The 17,738-nt window shown below is 39.4% G+C and overlaps 2 protein-coding genes across 3 annotated transcripts; both read right to left on the reverse strand.

Moving 5' to 3' along the window:
• Positions 1–5,472: 5,472 nt before the first annotated feature.
• On the reverse strand, positions 5,473–12,347 carry LOC139924001 (uncharacterized). 2 transcript variants are annotated; one of them, XM_078291620.1, is made up of 5 exons: positions 10,205–12,347; positions 7,949–10,162; positions 7,351–7,415; positions 7,118–7,263; positions 5,473–7,009 (listed from the first exon to the last, which is right to left on the reverse strand). In XM_078291620.1, exons 1-2 carry the CDS (start codon positions 12,136–12,138, stop codon positions 8,026–8,028), a joined length of 4,071 nt encoding a protein of 1,356 aa, XP_078147746.1. In that variant the 5' UTR covers positions 12,139–12,347; the 3' UTR covers positions 5,473–7,009; positions 7,118–7,263; positions 7,351–7,415; positions 7,949–8,025. The 2 variants fall into 2 exon arrangements, with proteins under 2 accessions (XP_078147746.1, XP_078147745.1); XM_078291619.1 differs by having other exon boundaries at positions 7,949–12,347.
• Positions 12,348–12,824: 477 nt separating this feature from the next.
• Positions 12,825–17,738, reverse strand: LOC144537907 (uncharacterized). Its single transcript, XM_078281831.1, has 3 exons — positions 17,699–17,738; positions 15,291–15,689; positions 12,825–13,228 (listed from the first exon to the last, which is right to left on the reverse strand). The coding sequence occupies exons 1-3, from the start codon at positions 17,736–17,738 to the stop codon at positions 12,825–12,827; spliced, it is 843 nt and encodes a 280-aa protein (XP_078137957.1).

Here is a 17,738-nt window from a genome sequence, read left to right on the forward strand (position 1 = left end):
TGATTTGTTTTGTTGAATGAATTTGTTGAAACAAATGAACTTTGTTTTACTGGTGTCAGTTGTAGTCTAGCATAGGTCTGATTAATCTAGGAGATATTTTAAGTTATTAACATTTCATGTACATATTTTGTATTCAAACAAATGTTCTAAGAACCTTTTGGGAATGTTAAGGTTAACATTAATGGAACGCTATTGAAACCAGGTAAGGTTTTAATTATGTCAGAACGTTAGTGGAATGTTGTATTACATTATGTTTTAAGAATGTTTTCAAATAACTAGCGAAAGAACATTGTGGGAACATTTAAAAAACGTTTAATTTTCGGTCAGAACATTAAAGGAATGTTTTAAAAACGTTTTCAAATGTTCTAATAATAGAAAACATTCTGGGAAATTTTAAAAAACTTGCCGCAAAAAACGTTTTAATAATGTTGTATCAGAACGTTATAGGAATGTTTTCTTTTAATGTTTTAAGAACATTTTTCAAATAACGTTCTCCTAACTAGGGAAAAAACATTCTGGGAACACTTAAAAAACTTGCCGCAAAAAACGTTTTAACAATGTTCTATCTGAACGTTATAGGAATGTTTTCTTTTAATGTTTTAAGAACATTTTTCAAATAACGTTATCCTAACTAGGGAAAGAACATTCTGGGAACACTTAAAAAACTTGCCGCTAAAAACGTTATCTAAACATTCCAAGGTAACGTTTTCATAACCTAATGGGAATGTTAGGGGAACATTCTTGGAACCTAAATACCAATAAAAAAGTACACCATATTACATGTTAAATCAGTACAGGTATGAAACTGCACTGCCTCTTTTTGCTTGCTTTTTCAGTTACCATTTAGCCCATAATGAGAGTCTCTGGTTGAAGAAGAATTACAGTTAATTATGTATTTGTCATCCAAACCTATATGTGAATAGCTGACAAGCTAGTTATCTGTGATATGATATGAAAGTAACAAATACGTTATATCAACTTACCTATGGGTTTAAAGTTGGACTGAAATAAAAGCAGAAAAATGGTTGTGAAAAGGCAATGCACAATTATGTTACAGGGTAAATCTTTTGTTTTCAAAAATAATGAAATGACAATAATAAGTAAATGTTATTCTGCCACCAAGTAATATGGGCCTTGCACAGTAGCTAAACAAAGAGGTGGCTCGTTAATAAGTTAAAAGTTATATGGTTATTTTACAGCTTCTATTTGACTCAGCTAATCAGAATTGAAGATTAGATCTATCCGGTTCATGAATGAAATTTATTTGTGGGATATTGCCAATAAAAGGTTGTAGGAAAACAGTGCACCGCTTACTGTAATTTAGGTGTATCATTAAACTGCAAATTATACTGAATTGTTTGAATTCAGCCAATTGGGTGTCAATTGTGGATATGCACAGCAAATCCAGTTACGGATTCCTTGAAATGAATATTCATTTCTTAGGTGAACATTCCCTTTCAAACTAAGCTGCTCTGAGTGGAGGATGTACAAATATTAACCGAAAATGCTTTGATATAAATATTGTTTAAAAGTGCACACACTGGTAACACATTTCCAGATTCTAAACAAAAATAATGGTCATCAATTTCTCATTTCATTTGAACTTGAATGTACTTGAATTTGAACCATTTATACTTTACTTTTGACTTATTACGAAAATGTCAATGAGATCAGATGGAATAAGCTGCAGTTAACGCATGACAAATCATGAAGGATTAAATCATGATCTAGTCATAGTTGAAGCAATCACACTAATATAGAACATTCATCATCATTACCATTTTCTAGGGCTCTGTGATATGTATTTTTTTTCTTCCTGTTTTTGTAATGTAATATTTCTGTCCTGTCTTGTTCATATGTGTCTGTCTTAAGAACGGATTGCTGTAAAATTCGGCTCAGTTTCAGTCTCTGCTGCTAGCACAAAGCTCAATTCAAGTCAAGTCAAATCCTGGTTGAGGTCTTATTCCAGACAGGCTGTTTGTCTGCTTCTTCATTCCCCACTCGCAAGAATCTCTGTCTACATGAAGAATATTAGAAAACGAGCTCATGCAGATACCGACAGTAGATGGAAGAAAGCGTATGCATGCCTCAGCTTCCCATTTCTCCTTATTGGGATAAGAGCGTATCCAGGTTATTGCTGATGGGATATGATGTCTAAATGCTTTAACTGTAGTATAGTGAGTAAGGAGACTGCAGGATCCAGGTTCAATCAACGAGCATCTGCCCTGCTGAAGTGTCCTTGAGCAAGACACTGAATCCTTACAAGCTACAGAGGAGCTGTTGTCTAGCTGACACTGATTTTTTAATATCAATAATTATATCCAGAATGAACAGGATATTGGTGTACATGTAAATAATTGTGTTTTTATCATTTTGGTGAAAAAAAAAAGGCTCTTTGTGTCATCATAAGCTCTCAAATTGTCTAAGTGAGTTGTAGCTACAGGATGGATGAAAAAAAAAAAAGAAATACATTTAAATTCTAAAGATAAGATATTAGGGGAAAAAAATAGTACATTAATAACAACATGTAATGTTAAATATATTATAATGAGACATTATTTACAATTAAATTAAAAAGTGAAGATTTGTAAAGATGAGGGTAGAAAAATCTGTTACCCTTCACTTTCAGCTATGGGAGAATATGGTGACACCTAAGAAATGCCATTTGATTTATCTGTTAATAAAATAAAATAAAATTTAAAAAAAGTAGAATATCGACATAAAGATGTACTTACCCAAAAAGAAAGTCACCGATTATAAATTCTGCTGTTTGACGTATTTCAAATTCGTATTCTTTTTTTTAATACTATTTCCTGATATACCGATTTAATCCATTTTACATCTGTGGTGCACACCTTTTGTGGCAGGCCACAGTCAGGCCTTATATATTGTGCAGGGAAGGGAAGTGACGTGACGTGACAGACAGGTGATGACTTTTTTCAGAAATGGTTTCACACATTAGTGAAAGACAAAACAAAACAAAAAAAAGAAAAATCACAGGATATAGGCTGTCAGTTACCAGCTCTGTCAGTTCCTTGGCTCAGTCCCATACCAGAGAGCCTTCCTTTGTTCTGCCCTTTAAGGTGTGTTGTTGATGCATTCCACTTAAGGCCCTGATGCACCAAACCGACTTCAAAGAACCAGCGGCGACGAAGGCCAACTGTTGCGTCGCCTCGCGTTGCCTCACGTCGCCTGTGTCTGGTCCAAAAAGTTGCACTTGAACACACCGCAAAGACTACACCCGACGGCCAACTAGCACGTACCTTCTGCGCCTGCGTGAGGGGAAATAACTCTCCATACCTTATGTCTGATAAGAAGTTGCAAATGGCACTGGCGTTGTCAGCCCTTGGTCTTTTGGTTGTGGAAGAAGAAAGGAAGAGGCGGAGGCGAAAAATAAGGAGAAACCGCACTAAATGGGTGAAATCATGAATAACGTTACTCCAGCGACAGGCTCAAGGGGCTTTCCCGAACCTGTGTCGAGAGCTGGAGATAAATGAAACCTCCGATTTTAAAAATTTAGCTCCGCTCTTTCCTGTTCAGTTCCACATGTTGAAGGAATTTATCAGTCCAATCATCCAGAGGCAAAACACGAACTACCAATCAAAGTGATCTCTGTCACCGATGGGCTCCGACGCCGATTCAACATGCTCAATCGGCCAAAAAGCCACCGACAGGGGTCCGACTAGTGCCGACGGTGCGGGACACACCGCAAAAACTAGGGACACCGACGCTTACCGACGGCCCGACATTGGCCGACAGCCGACCGTCGGCCTGGTGTGTCAGGACCTTTACGTGCCCTAACCAGATGTGTTATCTCGTGTCACAGGCTCGAGGAAGTTCCACCAAATGGGACAGTAAGTGATGGCATTATGGGTGCCAATCAATTTAATACAATAGAAATGTAACAAAATAAAAAGTAACAGGGAAAAAAGGTGTCTAATGTGATCCTTTCATCAAATTCCTCCAGACAAAGAACAAACCATGATGCTAACCATAAACCAACACAGCATCATTACTTCAGTCCTTAAATTTCTACTTGATGGATGATTATTTAATGTACAAAACTTATTTCCTGGACTCTTTCAAAATCAGATGTTTTGAAAAAAAAAACAAATGGTGAAACTGCTCCTGTATTCAGCTGCCAACCTCAGTGTCAGTGGAAAATACAGAATTTTGAAAGTTGACTAATGCAGCATGTGGGGAGTAAATTGAAGATTATCAATGTACAGATACACAGAAAATGAAAGGGAAACAATGGACAAGGCAACTCACTGATTATATAAAGCTAAGTTGAATATACAAATTCATTGAAATACTCAAACTTGACTGTCCTATTCCATAGAAATAACATAAGAAGTATAATTCCAATTTAGCTTTTCTTCTTTTCATGAAAGCCGACATTGTCCTCCACATGCAGAGTGTGACCCTGTGACCAAAGCAGCCTATTGAATATGCATAGTAAAATGTGGCCAGTATTTTATTATTGTATTTTAAAGTGGTAAATCCTCAAGATCTTTATTTTTTTATTTTGATGTCATCTTTGGTGCTAATTGATCACTTGTCAATCAAACAGTGTGTCCAGTACTGTGACGTCTTTTTTCCTTGGATTTCCTGTTGAAGTTTGAGTTTGTGTGGGCAGCGCTCTTTTCTTCGTCTGTTCAGTCATTATGGCTGTCGCTGCTCATGCTAATTACCCAGTTCTTCTGTTTATTTCAAACAAACCGCTGTTGCTGCACTGCAGGAAACAGAAAATGCATCACTTCATGTGTGTCAGAGGATTTTTCCCGGGAAAGACCTACCCGACCCGAACAGCCAAGTGGACATAGGCTGAATCATTCGGCGATAGAGTGAAATGGACATTTATTTCTATGAAAATGTCACTGATTATTACTTTAAAACTCCTTTAGTTTTTAATTTGAGTATATATTAATTATTTGCAATGAATGTACGGAATTGGATAGAAAACAATAATTCAAGGGACATCGGTGCAACTGCAATTTTCTTTCTCCTCTCTCTCATTTGAAGGTCATTGCAAGTCATGGATTTTAGTTTGGTGATAAACCAGTCTTGATAAAACCTTGACTTGTAAAATACTCACACAAAGAGAAGGCAACAACATTGTTTCCTTCAGTCTGACCTGAGTATCGAATCCAAATTTAGCATCGACTCAACCTGTTTTTAGATTGTAAATCGTAGATTATGAGATGTCTTTGGTAGGCGGGGGTTACTGCAAGTTTATGTCAAAGACATTATGGCATTGGTTGTTGTTTGTAGTCTGTAGTACATTTTGTTTCCGTGCTAATGTTAAGAACATTTTCTTTAACCATCTATACACGGCTATTTGTGATCAGGATGTGAAGATACATATGGATCATCCTTAACACGACCTTAACAAGAATATGATTTAATATATGGAATACTGCTTGTAAATGTTAATACACTCACTGGGTTCAAAATATTTATTTCCTTAGTGCACCTATATAGATCAAAAGCCTCGGGCTCAGGATCAATTGACTGCCAAAATCCTGTGGATTGAGAGTGAAATGCCTTTACAAGACACATTTTCATAACGAATAATTTTAATGGTGAATCAATAGTCTATAATCATGACAATATCAGATACAGTAGAAGTCCATTTCACATAATTATGGTGAAAGGTCTGTCTTACAAGTACATATTCAACAACATAAGGAATATAATCATAAGGTAATAAAAACCAGACTAATACATGTAACTACAACAATTAGACCAGAAGTACACATATTGGGATGTGAGCATTCATACATTTAAAGAAAATATGTATCTTTCGAATCCTTCTTGCTGGATTCGAAAGAGGTGACAGTGCAAACCGCTGAGTCACTGCGGTGACCTGCAGCTAAATAATTAAACAAAAAAATTCATGATACATGCATGCACTTTTCGTGAGCAAACTTTGTATTGGAATTTCAGTTGATTACTGTGTCTTCAACATTTCATTTTCCCACACAACCTGAGGGGTTTGGATAATTACGGTCCACTGTAATGTATCTTTACATATAGAAATGATAAAACACAGAAATTAAAAATCAAAAGATCTCACCTTAAGATAGAAAAAAAAATGCAAATGACAGAGACACAACTGAAATGTACACTAAATGGCAACAAAAAGAAAACAATAAAACAAAAAATTGCATAAATGTCAGGTAAGAGAATAAAATCATCAAGGCCATTCCATATAATATGCAGAGAATGATTATTTTTGTGTTCGCCTGTGTTTAAAAATAGAATTAGCATTCAAGTGTTCTGTTATCTTAAAACACAAAGGACATCTTGCTGAAACACATGCTCTATTACCAGTAATGCCTGAGGTACAAACTCAAATAGCACACGGATGAAGCATCACACACACACACACACACACACACACACACACACACACACACACACACACACAGAGGTAAAGTAACAGGCATACTGACGCAAACACGCAGGAAGAAAGTACTTTGACGTTATTTAATGCTTGACTTTACGTTCCACAGCATTGTATTAGGTGACAGACAGATCTATTTGTAGCTATACACTGTATGCTTGACAGCTGCCTCTTTACAGCGCTTTACAGTCCAGTGCACTTGAGGTTTGGACAAGCTAAGAATTAGCAACAGTGTGAGAAAATGTTGGTGTAACAGTGTTGAAAAGATCATGGTGGTTGATGTTGTTATATCCACCTATTTTGAGATGCAGGCATCCTTCATGTTATATAATATCGCTTCAGTAAACCAGTCACAGTTCTTGAGTGTGGCAAGTGCTTTGTAATTTTCAGTTGGACTTGTTTTTCTTTCTGGATTTGCTCATGTTATGAGTCATTTAGAAACATTCAAGTGTCTTCCACACTTTCCTCAGAGTGTGCGGTGGTTTGGGTGTGTAGGTGGCCCATTGAAGAGTGCTACTGTAACTCCAGAGACCATCAACCAGACTGACACCCCATCCTCTCTAGAAGGCTTCAGTGTCTAATTGTTCTGGCGGTCTGTATCTGTGTATGAGAAAGATGAATGTGTTTACTGCAGAGAATGCCTTTACACGATTGGTACAACAATCTGTCCATGGCTTGTAATATTTTATATGATTGGTTGGTACTTACTTGCGATGATGCTAGTTGGTATAATATCCAGAGAAGTCTCTCTAGCATTTAATGAGTCTTTAATGACTTGTACTGCTGTGTTGCTGCTTGGAACCGATTCCTGATTCCTGAAGGTTAGAGTCATATCCACTCCCACCGAGCCGTTCCTGCAGAGAAAACAAAATAGTTAAAATAAAGTAATATGAAAGACAGATTTAACCTATTGCATATTTAATTCTGAAATCAAATCTTACCAGAATCTGTTTATTGTGCTTTTAAGAAACGACTCTGGATATTTCTTCCTGAAAGCATTGCCAACCTGTGAACAAGACATATTAAGGACACACACTGAGCACATAGCTGAACACATACACTCACACTCACATATCACAACATATATACAATATACAGTACCAGTCAAACGTTTGGACACACCTGATTGAACATCTGCTATGTTTTTCATTATCTTAAAGCCATTTTGATCTAAAGGCTTATGCTTAAATGTTTGAAATTTGTTTCTTAGATAAATATAAATAGTGAAGTTGATGCCTATGTATGAATTTCTTTCCAAAGCCTTTGCCTTTCCATCAAGGCAAAGGGCGGCTACTTTAAAGAATCTAAAATATAAGATAGTTTTGATTTGTCTAACACTTTTTTGGTCACTGCATAATTCCATTTGTGTTATTTCATAGTTTTGATGTCTTTACTATTATTCTAAAATGTGGAAAATAGTAAAAATAAAGGAAAATGTGGTGTGTCCAAACTTTTGACTGGTAGTGTACACACAGCATACCCACATTGTTTAAGAAAAAAAAAGAAAAAAGAATAAGGTAATAAGAATAAGGTAATTACCTCTCTTGTGATGTTCTGAGCGAGCCTTTGGTGCTCTGTGGTGTTTGGATTCAAGAGTGCAGAGTTGAATTCATCATTTAACCGCATCTGCATGTGCAGCGTTCCCTCTGACTCTTCTGAGTCCTCATTTCCCACATTGCTGCTGTTGGATGTTTTGGTGAGAGGAAATGTCCCAGAGTTCGTTGCATTAAGGGACTCAGTGGCCAAGGTTGTATCATTGGCCTTTGAAACAGGGAATGTGGCGCGGATAACAGTTGGATAAGCAAAGACAATGGGGACAATTTTTGGGGTATGTCTGAAGAACACAATGGTTTCCCTAGAGGATGGGATAAAAGTAGGCATTGCTTGCTCTTGTGTTGTGTTGACTGCCGTAGGTTTGAGGGCTGATGCTTCAGAGGAAAATGAGGATGTCGGCTCCAGTCGGTGGTAACATCCGTGTTCGCTGTCACAGGGTGGAAGGTTGAATTTGATGTTTTTCGGGTGGCGGCTAAAGTGGTTTGAGACACAAGTTCAGGTGTAGGTAAAGAGCTGGCATCCACTGTCTCAAGTGTGGGTCTTAGATCTGATGAAACGGGGGCAACAGTTGAAAATGTCTGAATCTCGGTGCTTCTCAGAGCGCTTACTGGAGTTCCACTTTTGGGAGTTGTTGAGGTAGCTGTCGAAGAGCTACGGTTCATCACTCCTGTAACAGTAACTTGAGGGCTTTGGGTAGGCGTCCCATCTGTTGATACAGGCATTGAAGTCCTCTCCACATTTGTAGTCTGAACTGAAAATGAATCCACTGTTCCTGATGTTGAGGAAGATGTAATGGATGTCGAGTTTGGAGATGTGGTGTTGTACGGTACTGTGTTGGGGGCAGTTGAGCCTGTTTGTGTAGTTTGTAATGGCAAAGCTGATGTTGCGAGGGATGTCTGTAATGTAGATGATGACTTTAAAAATGTTGAGGATGAGGATGATGCTGCCTGTGTGTTGTGTGTCATGGATGCAGCTGAATCTAATGAGTGAGTGGCTGTATTAGTTGGCAATTCAGTGGATGATATATGGGCGGCAACTGAAGAGTGTCTAGTCTGTGTGTGTACTGGTGTAGTCATTGTAGCCGAAGGGATACCTAACGATGCACTTAATGTGTTGGGAGATGCTGATGTTGACCTCTGTGTAGGAGTGTTGATCACAGCCGAATTTGGGGATGTTGTTCCTGGTTGTTTGGTAGTCTCTACATCTGTGCTCAGGACCGGTGACACAGTAGATTTAGTTTGTAACACTGCTGTAGAGGTGTTGGTTTCAGAAGTCACTTGTGGCTTGTTTGTGGTTTGCGCTGCTGTGGAAGTAGTTGTCTCGGGGATTGGTTGTACTGTTGTGGCTACTGAAGGTTGTGGTGATATTGCTGTATTGGGAGTACTTAATGTAAAAGAGTTTGTTGTTTGTGATGTATTTCTTAAATCACTTTTAAGATCAAGAGTAGATGCTAAAGTTTCTGTTGGTGTGGTGAATACTGTCGCCACGGGCGGTGTAGTTTGTGTCATTATTGTGGTTGACTCTGTTGTGGATGCTGTGGGTTGTGTTGATGTTGCTGTGGATACTGTTGTCAAAGATGCTGTAGCTTGTGCTGGTGTGTTGGTGTAATTTGTTGTAGATAGAATATTTTGTGTTGGTGTTGTGGTTGATGTTTCTTCAGATGGTACAATTTGTGTTAGTGATGTGATTGGTTCTGTTGTTATCGATGCTGTAGTTTGTTTCAGTGTTGTGGTGGATTCTGTTACTACAGATATTGTTTCAGCTGGTGTTGTGGTGTAATCTGTAGGTGCTATAGATTCTGCTGTTACAGATGCTATAGTTTCTAGTGGAGTTGTTGATGGCGTTGTTACAAATGCAGTTTGTATTGGTCTTGATTCTGTTGCAATAGACGCTGCAGTTTGTACTGGTGTTGTGGCAGATTTTGTTGTTATCATTTGTGTTGGTGTTGCGGTGGAGGCTGTAGTTTGTGATAGAGTTGAAATGTACTGAGTTATTGCAGATCCTGTGGCCTCTTCTGGTGGTGCAGTGAGTTCTGTTGATGCTGTGGCTTGTGGTGGTGTTAAGATAGGTACTGTTGCCACGGATCCAGTATTTTGTAATGGTGTTGTGGCAGAAATTGTTCTTACAGATGTTGTACTATGTGTTGATACAGATGGTATAGTTGGTAATGGTGTTGTGGTGGGTTCTGTTGCCACAGAAGTTGTAGTTTGTGTTGGTGTTGTGATTGATTCTGTTGTGGATGTTGTAGTTTGTGTTGGTGTTGCTGTGGATACTGTTGCCACTGATGCTGTAGTTTGTGTTAGTGTTGCAGTGTAATTTGTTGTGGATATATTAGTTTGGGTTGGTGTTGTGCTTGATACTGTTGTGGATGTTGTAGTTTGTGTTGGTGTTGCTGTAGATGCTGTTGATGGTGTAGTTTGTCCTGGTATAGTTGCTGATTCTGTTGTAAATGATATACTGTGTGTTGGTGCTGTGGTGTGAATTGTTGTCGATGTAGTACTTTGTTTTGGTGCTGTGGGTGATACTGCTGCTACAGATGATGAACTTTGTGTTGGTGATGTGATTGATTCTGTTGTAACAGATGCTGTAGTTTGTGCTGGAGTTGTTGACTGTGTTGTTACAACTGTGGGTTGTGTTGGTGTTTCCTCTGTTGTTTTGGTAGCTGTAGTTTCTAGTGGTGCTGCCATGGATGGTGTAGTTTGTGTTGCTGTTAAGTTTGATAATGTCACGGATCCAGTATTTTGCAGTGGTGTTGTGGTGGATTTTGTAGCTGTAGATATTGTATTTTGTGTTGGTGTTGTGGTGGATTCTGTCACTACAGATGCTATTGTTGTGGCTGGTGTTGTGGTGTAATTTGTTGTAGATACAATAGTCTGGGTTGGTGTTATGGTTGATACTGTTGCCAGATATGATGAACTTTGTGTTGGTGATGTGATTGGTTCTGTTGTTATCGATGCTGTAGTTTGTTTCAGTGTTGTGGTGGATTCTGTTACTACAGATATTGTTTCAGCTGGTGTTGTGGTGTAATCTGTAGATGCTATAGATTCTGTTGTTACTGATGCTGTAGTTTGTACTGGAGTTGTGATTGATTGTGTTGTTACAAATGCAGTTTGTATTGGTCTTGATTCTGTTGTGATAGTTGCTGTAGTTTGTACTGGTCTTGTGGCAGATTTTGTTGTTACTGTTTGTGTTGGTGTAACAGTGGATGCTGTAGTTTGCGATAGAGTTGAAATGTACTGAGTTGTTGCAAAGCCTGTGGCCTCTACTGGTGGTGCAGTGAGTTCTGTTGTTACTGATGCTGTGGCTTGTGGTGGTGTAAAGTTAGATAATGTTGTCACGGATCCAGAATTTTGTAATGGTGTAGTTGTGGATATTGCTGCTACAGATGCTATACTATGTGTTGATGCAGATGTTATAGTTTGTAACGTTGTTGCGGTGGGTTCTTTTACTCCAGATATTGTTTCTGTTGGTGCTGTGGGGAATCCTGTTGCTACTTTAGTTGTAGTTTGGGTTGGTGTTGTGGTTGATTCTGTTGTGGATGTTGTAGTTTGTATTGGTGTCGCTGTGGATACTGTTGCCACAGATGGTGCAGTTTGTGTTGGTATAGTCATTGATTCTGTTGTAAAAAGTATACTGTGTGTTGGTGTTGTGGTGTAAATTGTTGATGCAGTAGTTTGTTTTGGTGCTGTGGAAGATACTGTTGTTACAGATGCTGTAGTTTGTGCTGGAGTTGTTGATTTCCTTGTTATATTTGTTGTTTGTGTTGGTGTTGCCACAGATGGTAAAGTTTGTGTTTGTGTTGAGGTGGATAATGTTCTCATGGATCCCGTATTTTGTAATGGTGTTGGGGTGGAACTTGTTACAGATGTAGTACTATGTGTTGATACAGATGTTATAGTTGGTATTGGTGTTGTGGTGGATTCTGTAACTACAGATATTGTTTCAGCTGGTGTTGTGGTGAATCCTGTTGCCATGGACGATGTTGTTTGTGTTGGCATTGTGGTTGATTCTCTTGTGGATGCTACAGACTGTGTGGGTGTTACTGTGGAGACTGCTGCCATGGATGCTGTAGTTTGAGTCTGTGTTGTGGTGTAATTTCTTGCAGATACATTAGTTTGGGTTGGCGTTGTGGTTGATACTGTTGCCACAAATGGTGAACTTTGTGTTGGTGACATGATTGATTCTGTGCTTACAGATGCTGTAGTTTGTGCTGGAGTTGTGGTTGAAAGTGTTGCTATGAATTTGGTAGTTTGTGTTGGTGTTGGTGTTGTTGTGGATACTATTGCTATGGATGCTGTCGTTTGTGTCTGTATAGTCGCTGATGCTGTTGGTGTTGGTGTTGTGGTGTGAAGTGTTGATGCAGTATTTTGTTTTGGTGCTGTGGGCGATACTGTCCTTACAGATGATGAACTTTGTGTTGATGATGTGATTGATTCTGTTGTTGCAGATGCTGTAGTTTGTGCTGGAGTTGTTGATTGTGTTATTGCATTTGTTGTTTGTGTTGGTGTTGCCACAGATGGTGAAGTTTGTGTTGATTTTGTTGTTATAGTTTGTAATGGTGTTGTGGTGGAGGATGTAGTTTGTGATGGAGTTGAAATGTACTGAGTTGTTGCAGATCCTGTGGCCTCTATTGGCATTGCCACCGTTGATGTAGTTTGTGTTGGTGTTAAGATAGACATTGTTGCCACAGATCCAGAATTTCGTAATGGTGTTGTTGTGGATTCTGTCACTACAGATGCTATAATTCTGGCCGGTGTTGTGGTGTCATTTGTAGATGCTAAAGTTTCTGTTGGTGTTGTGGTGGAGGATGTAGTTTGTGATAGAGTTGAAATGTACTGAGTTGTTGCAGATCCTGTGGCCTCTACTGGTGGTGCAGTGAGTTCTGTTGTTGCAGATGCTGTAGTTTGTGCTGGAGTTGTTGTGATATTACATTTGTTGTTTGTGTTGGTGTTGCCACGGCTGGTGAGGTTTGTGTTGGTGTTAAGTTAGATAATGTTGTCATGGATCCAGTAATTTGTAATGGTGTTGTAGTGGATTTTGTTGCTACAGATGTTGTGCTTTGTGTTGCTACAGATTTTGTAGTTTCTGTTGGTGTTGTGGTGGATTCTGTCACTACAGATATTGTTTCAGTTGGTGTTGTGGTGAGTTCTGTTGTCATGGATAGTGTAGTTTGTGTTGGTATTGTGGTTGATCCTGTTGTGGATGCTATGGATTGTGTTGGTGTTGCTGTGAATTCTGTTGTTGTTGATTTTATTGTTACAGATGCTGTAGTTTGTCCTGGAGTTGTTGACTGTGCAACTGTGGTTTGTGTTGGTATTTCCTCTGTTCTTCTTGTAGCTGTAGTTTCTATTGGCATTGCCACCATTGGTGTAGTTTGTGTTGGTGTTAAGATAGACATTGTTGCCACACATCCAGAATTTCGTAATGGTGTTGTTGTGGATTCTGTCACTACAGATGCTATAGTTCTGGCCGGTGTTGTGGTGTCATTTGTAGATGCTAAAGTTTCTGTTGGTGTTGTGGTGGAGGATGTAGTTTGTGATTAGGGCTGGGTTTAAAAAATCGATTTTCCGATTCAAATCGATCTTCATTTGAATGATCCCATATCGATTCATAAAATCCCGAGATCGATCTTTTAATATATGCCCAATATATCCCTGTAGAGTCTGTAGAGTTGCACAACTTGCTAGCGCCGGCTGCCGGCTATTTAGCCATCTACTCACATCTGTCTGGCCGGCCGCTTTTATAGCTGAATGTCACTAAATATTCACACTACCAGAATTTGGTGGGGACAACAGAATTTTTGAATGAGAGTGACTGCGCATGTCTGGTAGCCTACATACTGGAGCAGACTAGTAAAATAAACTGACTCAATAACTAGACTCAGACTGTCTGTACGGGTAACAGGAGTCACTCCACTCCTCCGATCTCACGATGGCTGGAAATAATGTCTGTAACCATAGTAACGTTTACTTCAGACCAATATTGCGGCTACCATCGCCTGTATTTTCAGTTCATTTGACACCAGTAACACCAGTAACCAGCGGCGTCAGTTTATCCATAAGATCTTAATAAACCGCCATTGACAGCGGCGTCATATTCTCTTTTTCCATCACAGGAACTTCATACTTATAACAGCAACATTTGGGCTGAAGGCCGCAGAACTGGAACAACCGCAATGTTGAGGAAACAGACTGGATCGAAAAATTGAGAATATCTCACAACACTTACCTCCGTCTCTTTCAAATTAAGGATGATAATGTTACGTAACATAACGAGTGTTGAGCCACGTAACAACCAGCTGTCCAGTCCCGTTCTGGTTCACACTACTCGGACTAACCGAATCCGCTCTCAAATTCAGTATCAGTACCTGAATTTTTCAGGTAGTGAGTTTGGTTATAGAATGCGGTTGTCACTCTCCTTAATAACTGAACTGTGCGTGAAATTGCAAGGGGAGTTGTGCGTTTTTTTAGATGTTTCAAAATAATAGCGATCTCTGCCGAGCTTCTGCGCAACGCGCAGCGAACGGTTGCCATGGTAACGACGGACTCAACTGAAGTGTTACAGCTGAAACTACTGTATAACGCTAAATACAAGGCCTTAGCTGAGGAGATCATTTTAGGGGCTTCATTACCATGACCATGTAAAATCATTATTTAAACTGATTTATGTTTCCATCATTATTGGATCTCAGTTCTGTGAGTGCAGTAGTACTCAGGAGAGAGATCCAGCCTTGCTCTGAGAAGACTATAATATGCACTTTGGTATTATATTTATTACTATTTGTAATCATATTTTTATTTTAGACTACTTATTTCTTCTGCACTGACTGAAGAAAGTACATTAAACATTCACAATTAAAAAACATAATCAGTTTATTTTTCAATTGAGCATTGATCCTGTAATAAAAATGTTTATGTTATTTTAAGTCATGCTTTCATAAACATATTTAAGGTTTGTTTATTAATTCGGTAAAAATGCATCACCGGAAAAATGTATCTTGCCATCGCAAACATCCCTTAGCCGGCTACTTTTCCCATCTGGCTGGCTACTCAAAAATTTGGGGAACCCCCTGCTTGCACTATATTGTGTTGACTGCTGTAGTGTGTTGGTCATGTTAAATAAAAAGTACATTAATGTAACTGCTTTGGGGTCAATTCTTAATGTAAACATTAATATTTTTAATAATGCACCAGGTTAGAGGGTTCCTTGTACAATTTACAGCATTAGTTCAATGAGAATCTCTTTCATATCCAAGCAAAATTGATATTGTAACTGAAATATCCCTAACCGAATCGATATTGAATCGAATCGAATCGAATCGGAAATCAAATCGAATCGGGACCTTGTGAATCGGAATCGAATCGATTCAGGAAATCAGTGGCGATACCCAGCCCTAATTGTGATAGAGTTGAAATGTACTGAGTTGTTGCAGATCCTGTGGCCTCTACTGGGGGTGCAGTGAGTTCTGTTGTTGCAGATGCTGTAGTTTGTCCTGGAGTTGTTGACTGTGTTGTTGCAACTGTGGTTTGTGTTGGTGTTTCCTCTGTTCTTCTTGTAGCTGTAGTTTCTATTGGCATTGCCACTGTTGGTGTAGTTTGTGTTGGTGTTAAGATAGACATTGTTGCCACAGATCCAGAATTTCGTAATGGTGTTGTTGTGGATTCTGCCACTACAGATGCTATAGTTCTGGCCGGTGTTGTGGTGTCATTTGTAGATGCTGAAGTTTCTGTTGGTGCTACTACAGATGGTGACATTTGCCAAGATGCTGTGGTTTGTTTCTGGGTGATTTGACTAGACTGCAAATTTTGCACTTGAGTGACGTTTGTGGATAAGGAATTTGCACCACGAGTGGATGATTTATATTGTGGGAATGTTGTACTGTTCCTGGTGGTGGAGGAAGTAGTTTGCTGATGGAAAGTTCCTTGTGTTGTTGTGTTAAGGCCTGAGGTTGACTTTGTGTTCTCAGTGGCAGTTTCATTGTTAAGACTTGGACTACTCATGTTCTCATTTGTAAATGTTTGGTTAAGCGTTGAAGCCCTGCTTGAGCTACTCCTAACCAGTCGGGTTTTCACTGAATTCAGTGTATCTACAGTGGAAACATTTTGAGTAGAATTTGTTAAAAACATGGAATTCATGGCAGATGAATTCCATGTTTGATCTGATGGATTGGAGGTTTTTGATACCTCTGAATCTGAATTAATGGTCACAGCAGTTAAATGTATGCTTCCATCTCTCAGTGTGTGTTGGCAGGGGTTACATTCAGATCCTCTGTGGCATTTTTCATGGATAGGTTTGTCTGTGTTTTGTTTAGGAATGTGTGCGTGGCTGTGGTTGTGACGACAGACAGAGTTCTTGTAATTGTGGATGCTGAATTGTTGTCTCTGGCATCCAAATCCCTAGGTGTGGCTGGCCTGGCCATCACAGAAGTCTTTGTAGGTGAGTAACTTGTGTGTGCAGTTTGTGTAGAGTTCATGGTTGTATGTGTGGGAACTTGATGCATCGATGCTGAAGGGGTGTCACTGGTTGTTGATGTATTCACCACAGTTGAATTCAGCATAGGGGAGGGCAGGGTCAGAGCTTGGGTAGAGTGAGTTTTAGTTGAGGCTGAGACTGTCGGTGCATTTGTCCCATTGGAGCTAGTATGAGTCACTTCCCTGTCATGTTCCGCTGCAGAAGTGCTAGGTCCAACAAAACCGTCCACTGGGGTTGTCGATAGGCTTACAGATGTCGAAGACAGATTCTGATCTTCGTCCGTCAAAGAACTGCTAAGGTTTACTACTGATGCCTCTGAAGCCAATTTGCCTGTGGTCATGTCAGGTGAAGAACTGGTTTGGGCAGGTGTGTGGAAAGCAGTCACAGGTGTAGAGTCAGAGCGCTCAGTGATACTGGAAGCAGTATTTCTTTCATTGGCAAAGGCTATATTCTGACTTGTCATTTTCTCTGTTGATGTTGCATTCATTTCCTGCTTTGGGTCTGATGTAAGTCCCATGAACTCAGATGTATTTGTCATGGCTGGAGCTCCTGCTGTATCTTCTTGTCTGTTAGAGCTAGATGTGGATACCCCAGTTGGAGTATTCATATCCGCCTGTGTGGTTGCAAACATTGGAGTGGTCTGTGTTTTTGGTGTAGGCGAATATTGCCCATCAAATGATTGAACAACTTGTGTTGAAAGTGCACTGACCTCTGTCACTGCGCTTGTCGGAGAAGCCACATCTGTTGTGTTAATTTCTGGAGTCTCTGTATGGGATGTAGCACTGAGCTGAGTTGGAATGAAAGCTGAGAGAGAGGGAAAAGTGGAAGGTTTCATATCAATTAATAATGCACAAGAACCGTCATTTATTACAAGCATTAGCGGCAATCAATATTATGGCTAAGATATATGACTTTTTATCTTGGAAACTGGGTACAACACTGTAACTGGGCAAATTAATTGACTGTATAATCCCTTAGGTGATTTTCTTTTTCCAGGTCCCTTTTTTTCCAGAATGTGGCAGTCTGATAAAGGCATCTGACGTCAGCTGAGGAGTTGTGTATTTTAAGTGCAGCTATTACGTCTAGTCATGGAAAAGTCGGCATTGCGTAACCTGACTCACCCATTAGGAAGCTGAGCACAATTCCACAATTCATGGTGGCATTTCATGGGTTTGCACAGGCAGCGGGGATATCTGATCACAAAGCAGACAAAGTTAGCAATGTATTCAAGCTATCCGTCACCTGTTATTTGTAGTTACACACCATACAGATACAATAGCATACCATACAGATACAATAGCAT

The sequence above is a fragment of the Centroberyx gerrardi genome, chromosome 23 (genome assembly GCF_048128805.1).
Source record: "Centroberyx gerrardi isolate f3 chromosome 23, fCenGer3.hap1.cur.20231027, whole genome shotgun sequence".
Lineage (NCBI taxonomy): Eukaryota > Metazoa > Chordata > Actinopteri > Beryciformes > Berycidae > Centroberyx > Centroberyx gerrardi.

Excerpts from the sequence above, each read along its gene's own strand:
- LOC139924001 (XM_078291619.1), bottom strand. The coding sequence starts at position 12,138 with ATGTCACCAACACAAAGTTCACCATTTGTGGCAACAGTATCAACCACA.
- LOC144537907 (XM_078281831.1), bottom strand. The coding sequence starts at position 17,738 with ATGCTATTGTATCTGTATGGTATGCTATTGTATCTGTATG. Across the intron at positions 15,690-17,698 it reads TATGCTATTGTATCTGTATG|AAACTTCAGCATCTACAAAT; the intron begins GTGTGTAACTAC and ends TAGCACCAACAG. Across the intron at positions 13,229-15,290 it reads ACAAGGTCCCGATTCGATTT|CATCTGTAACAATAAAATCA; the intron begins GATTTCCGATTC and ends GACAAACTACAG.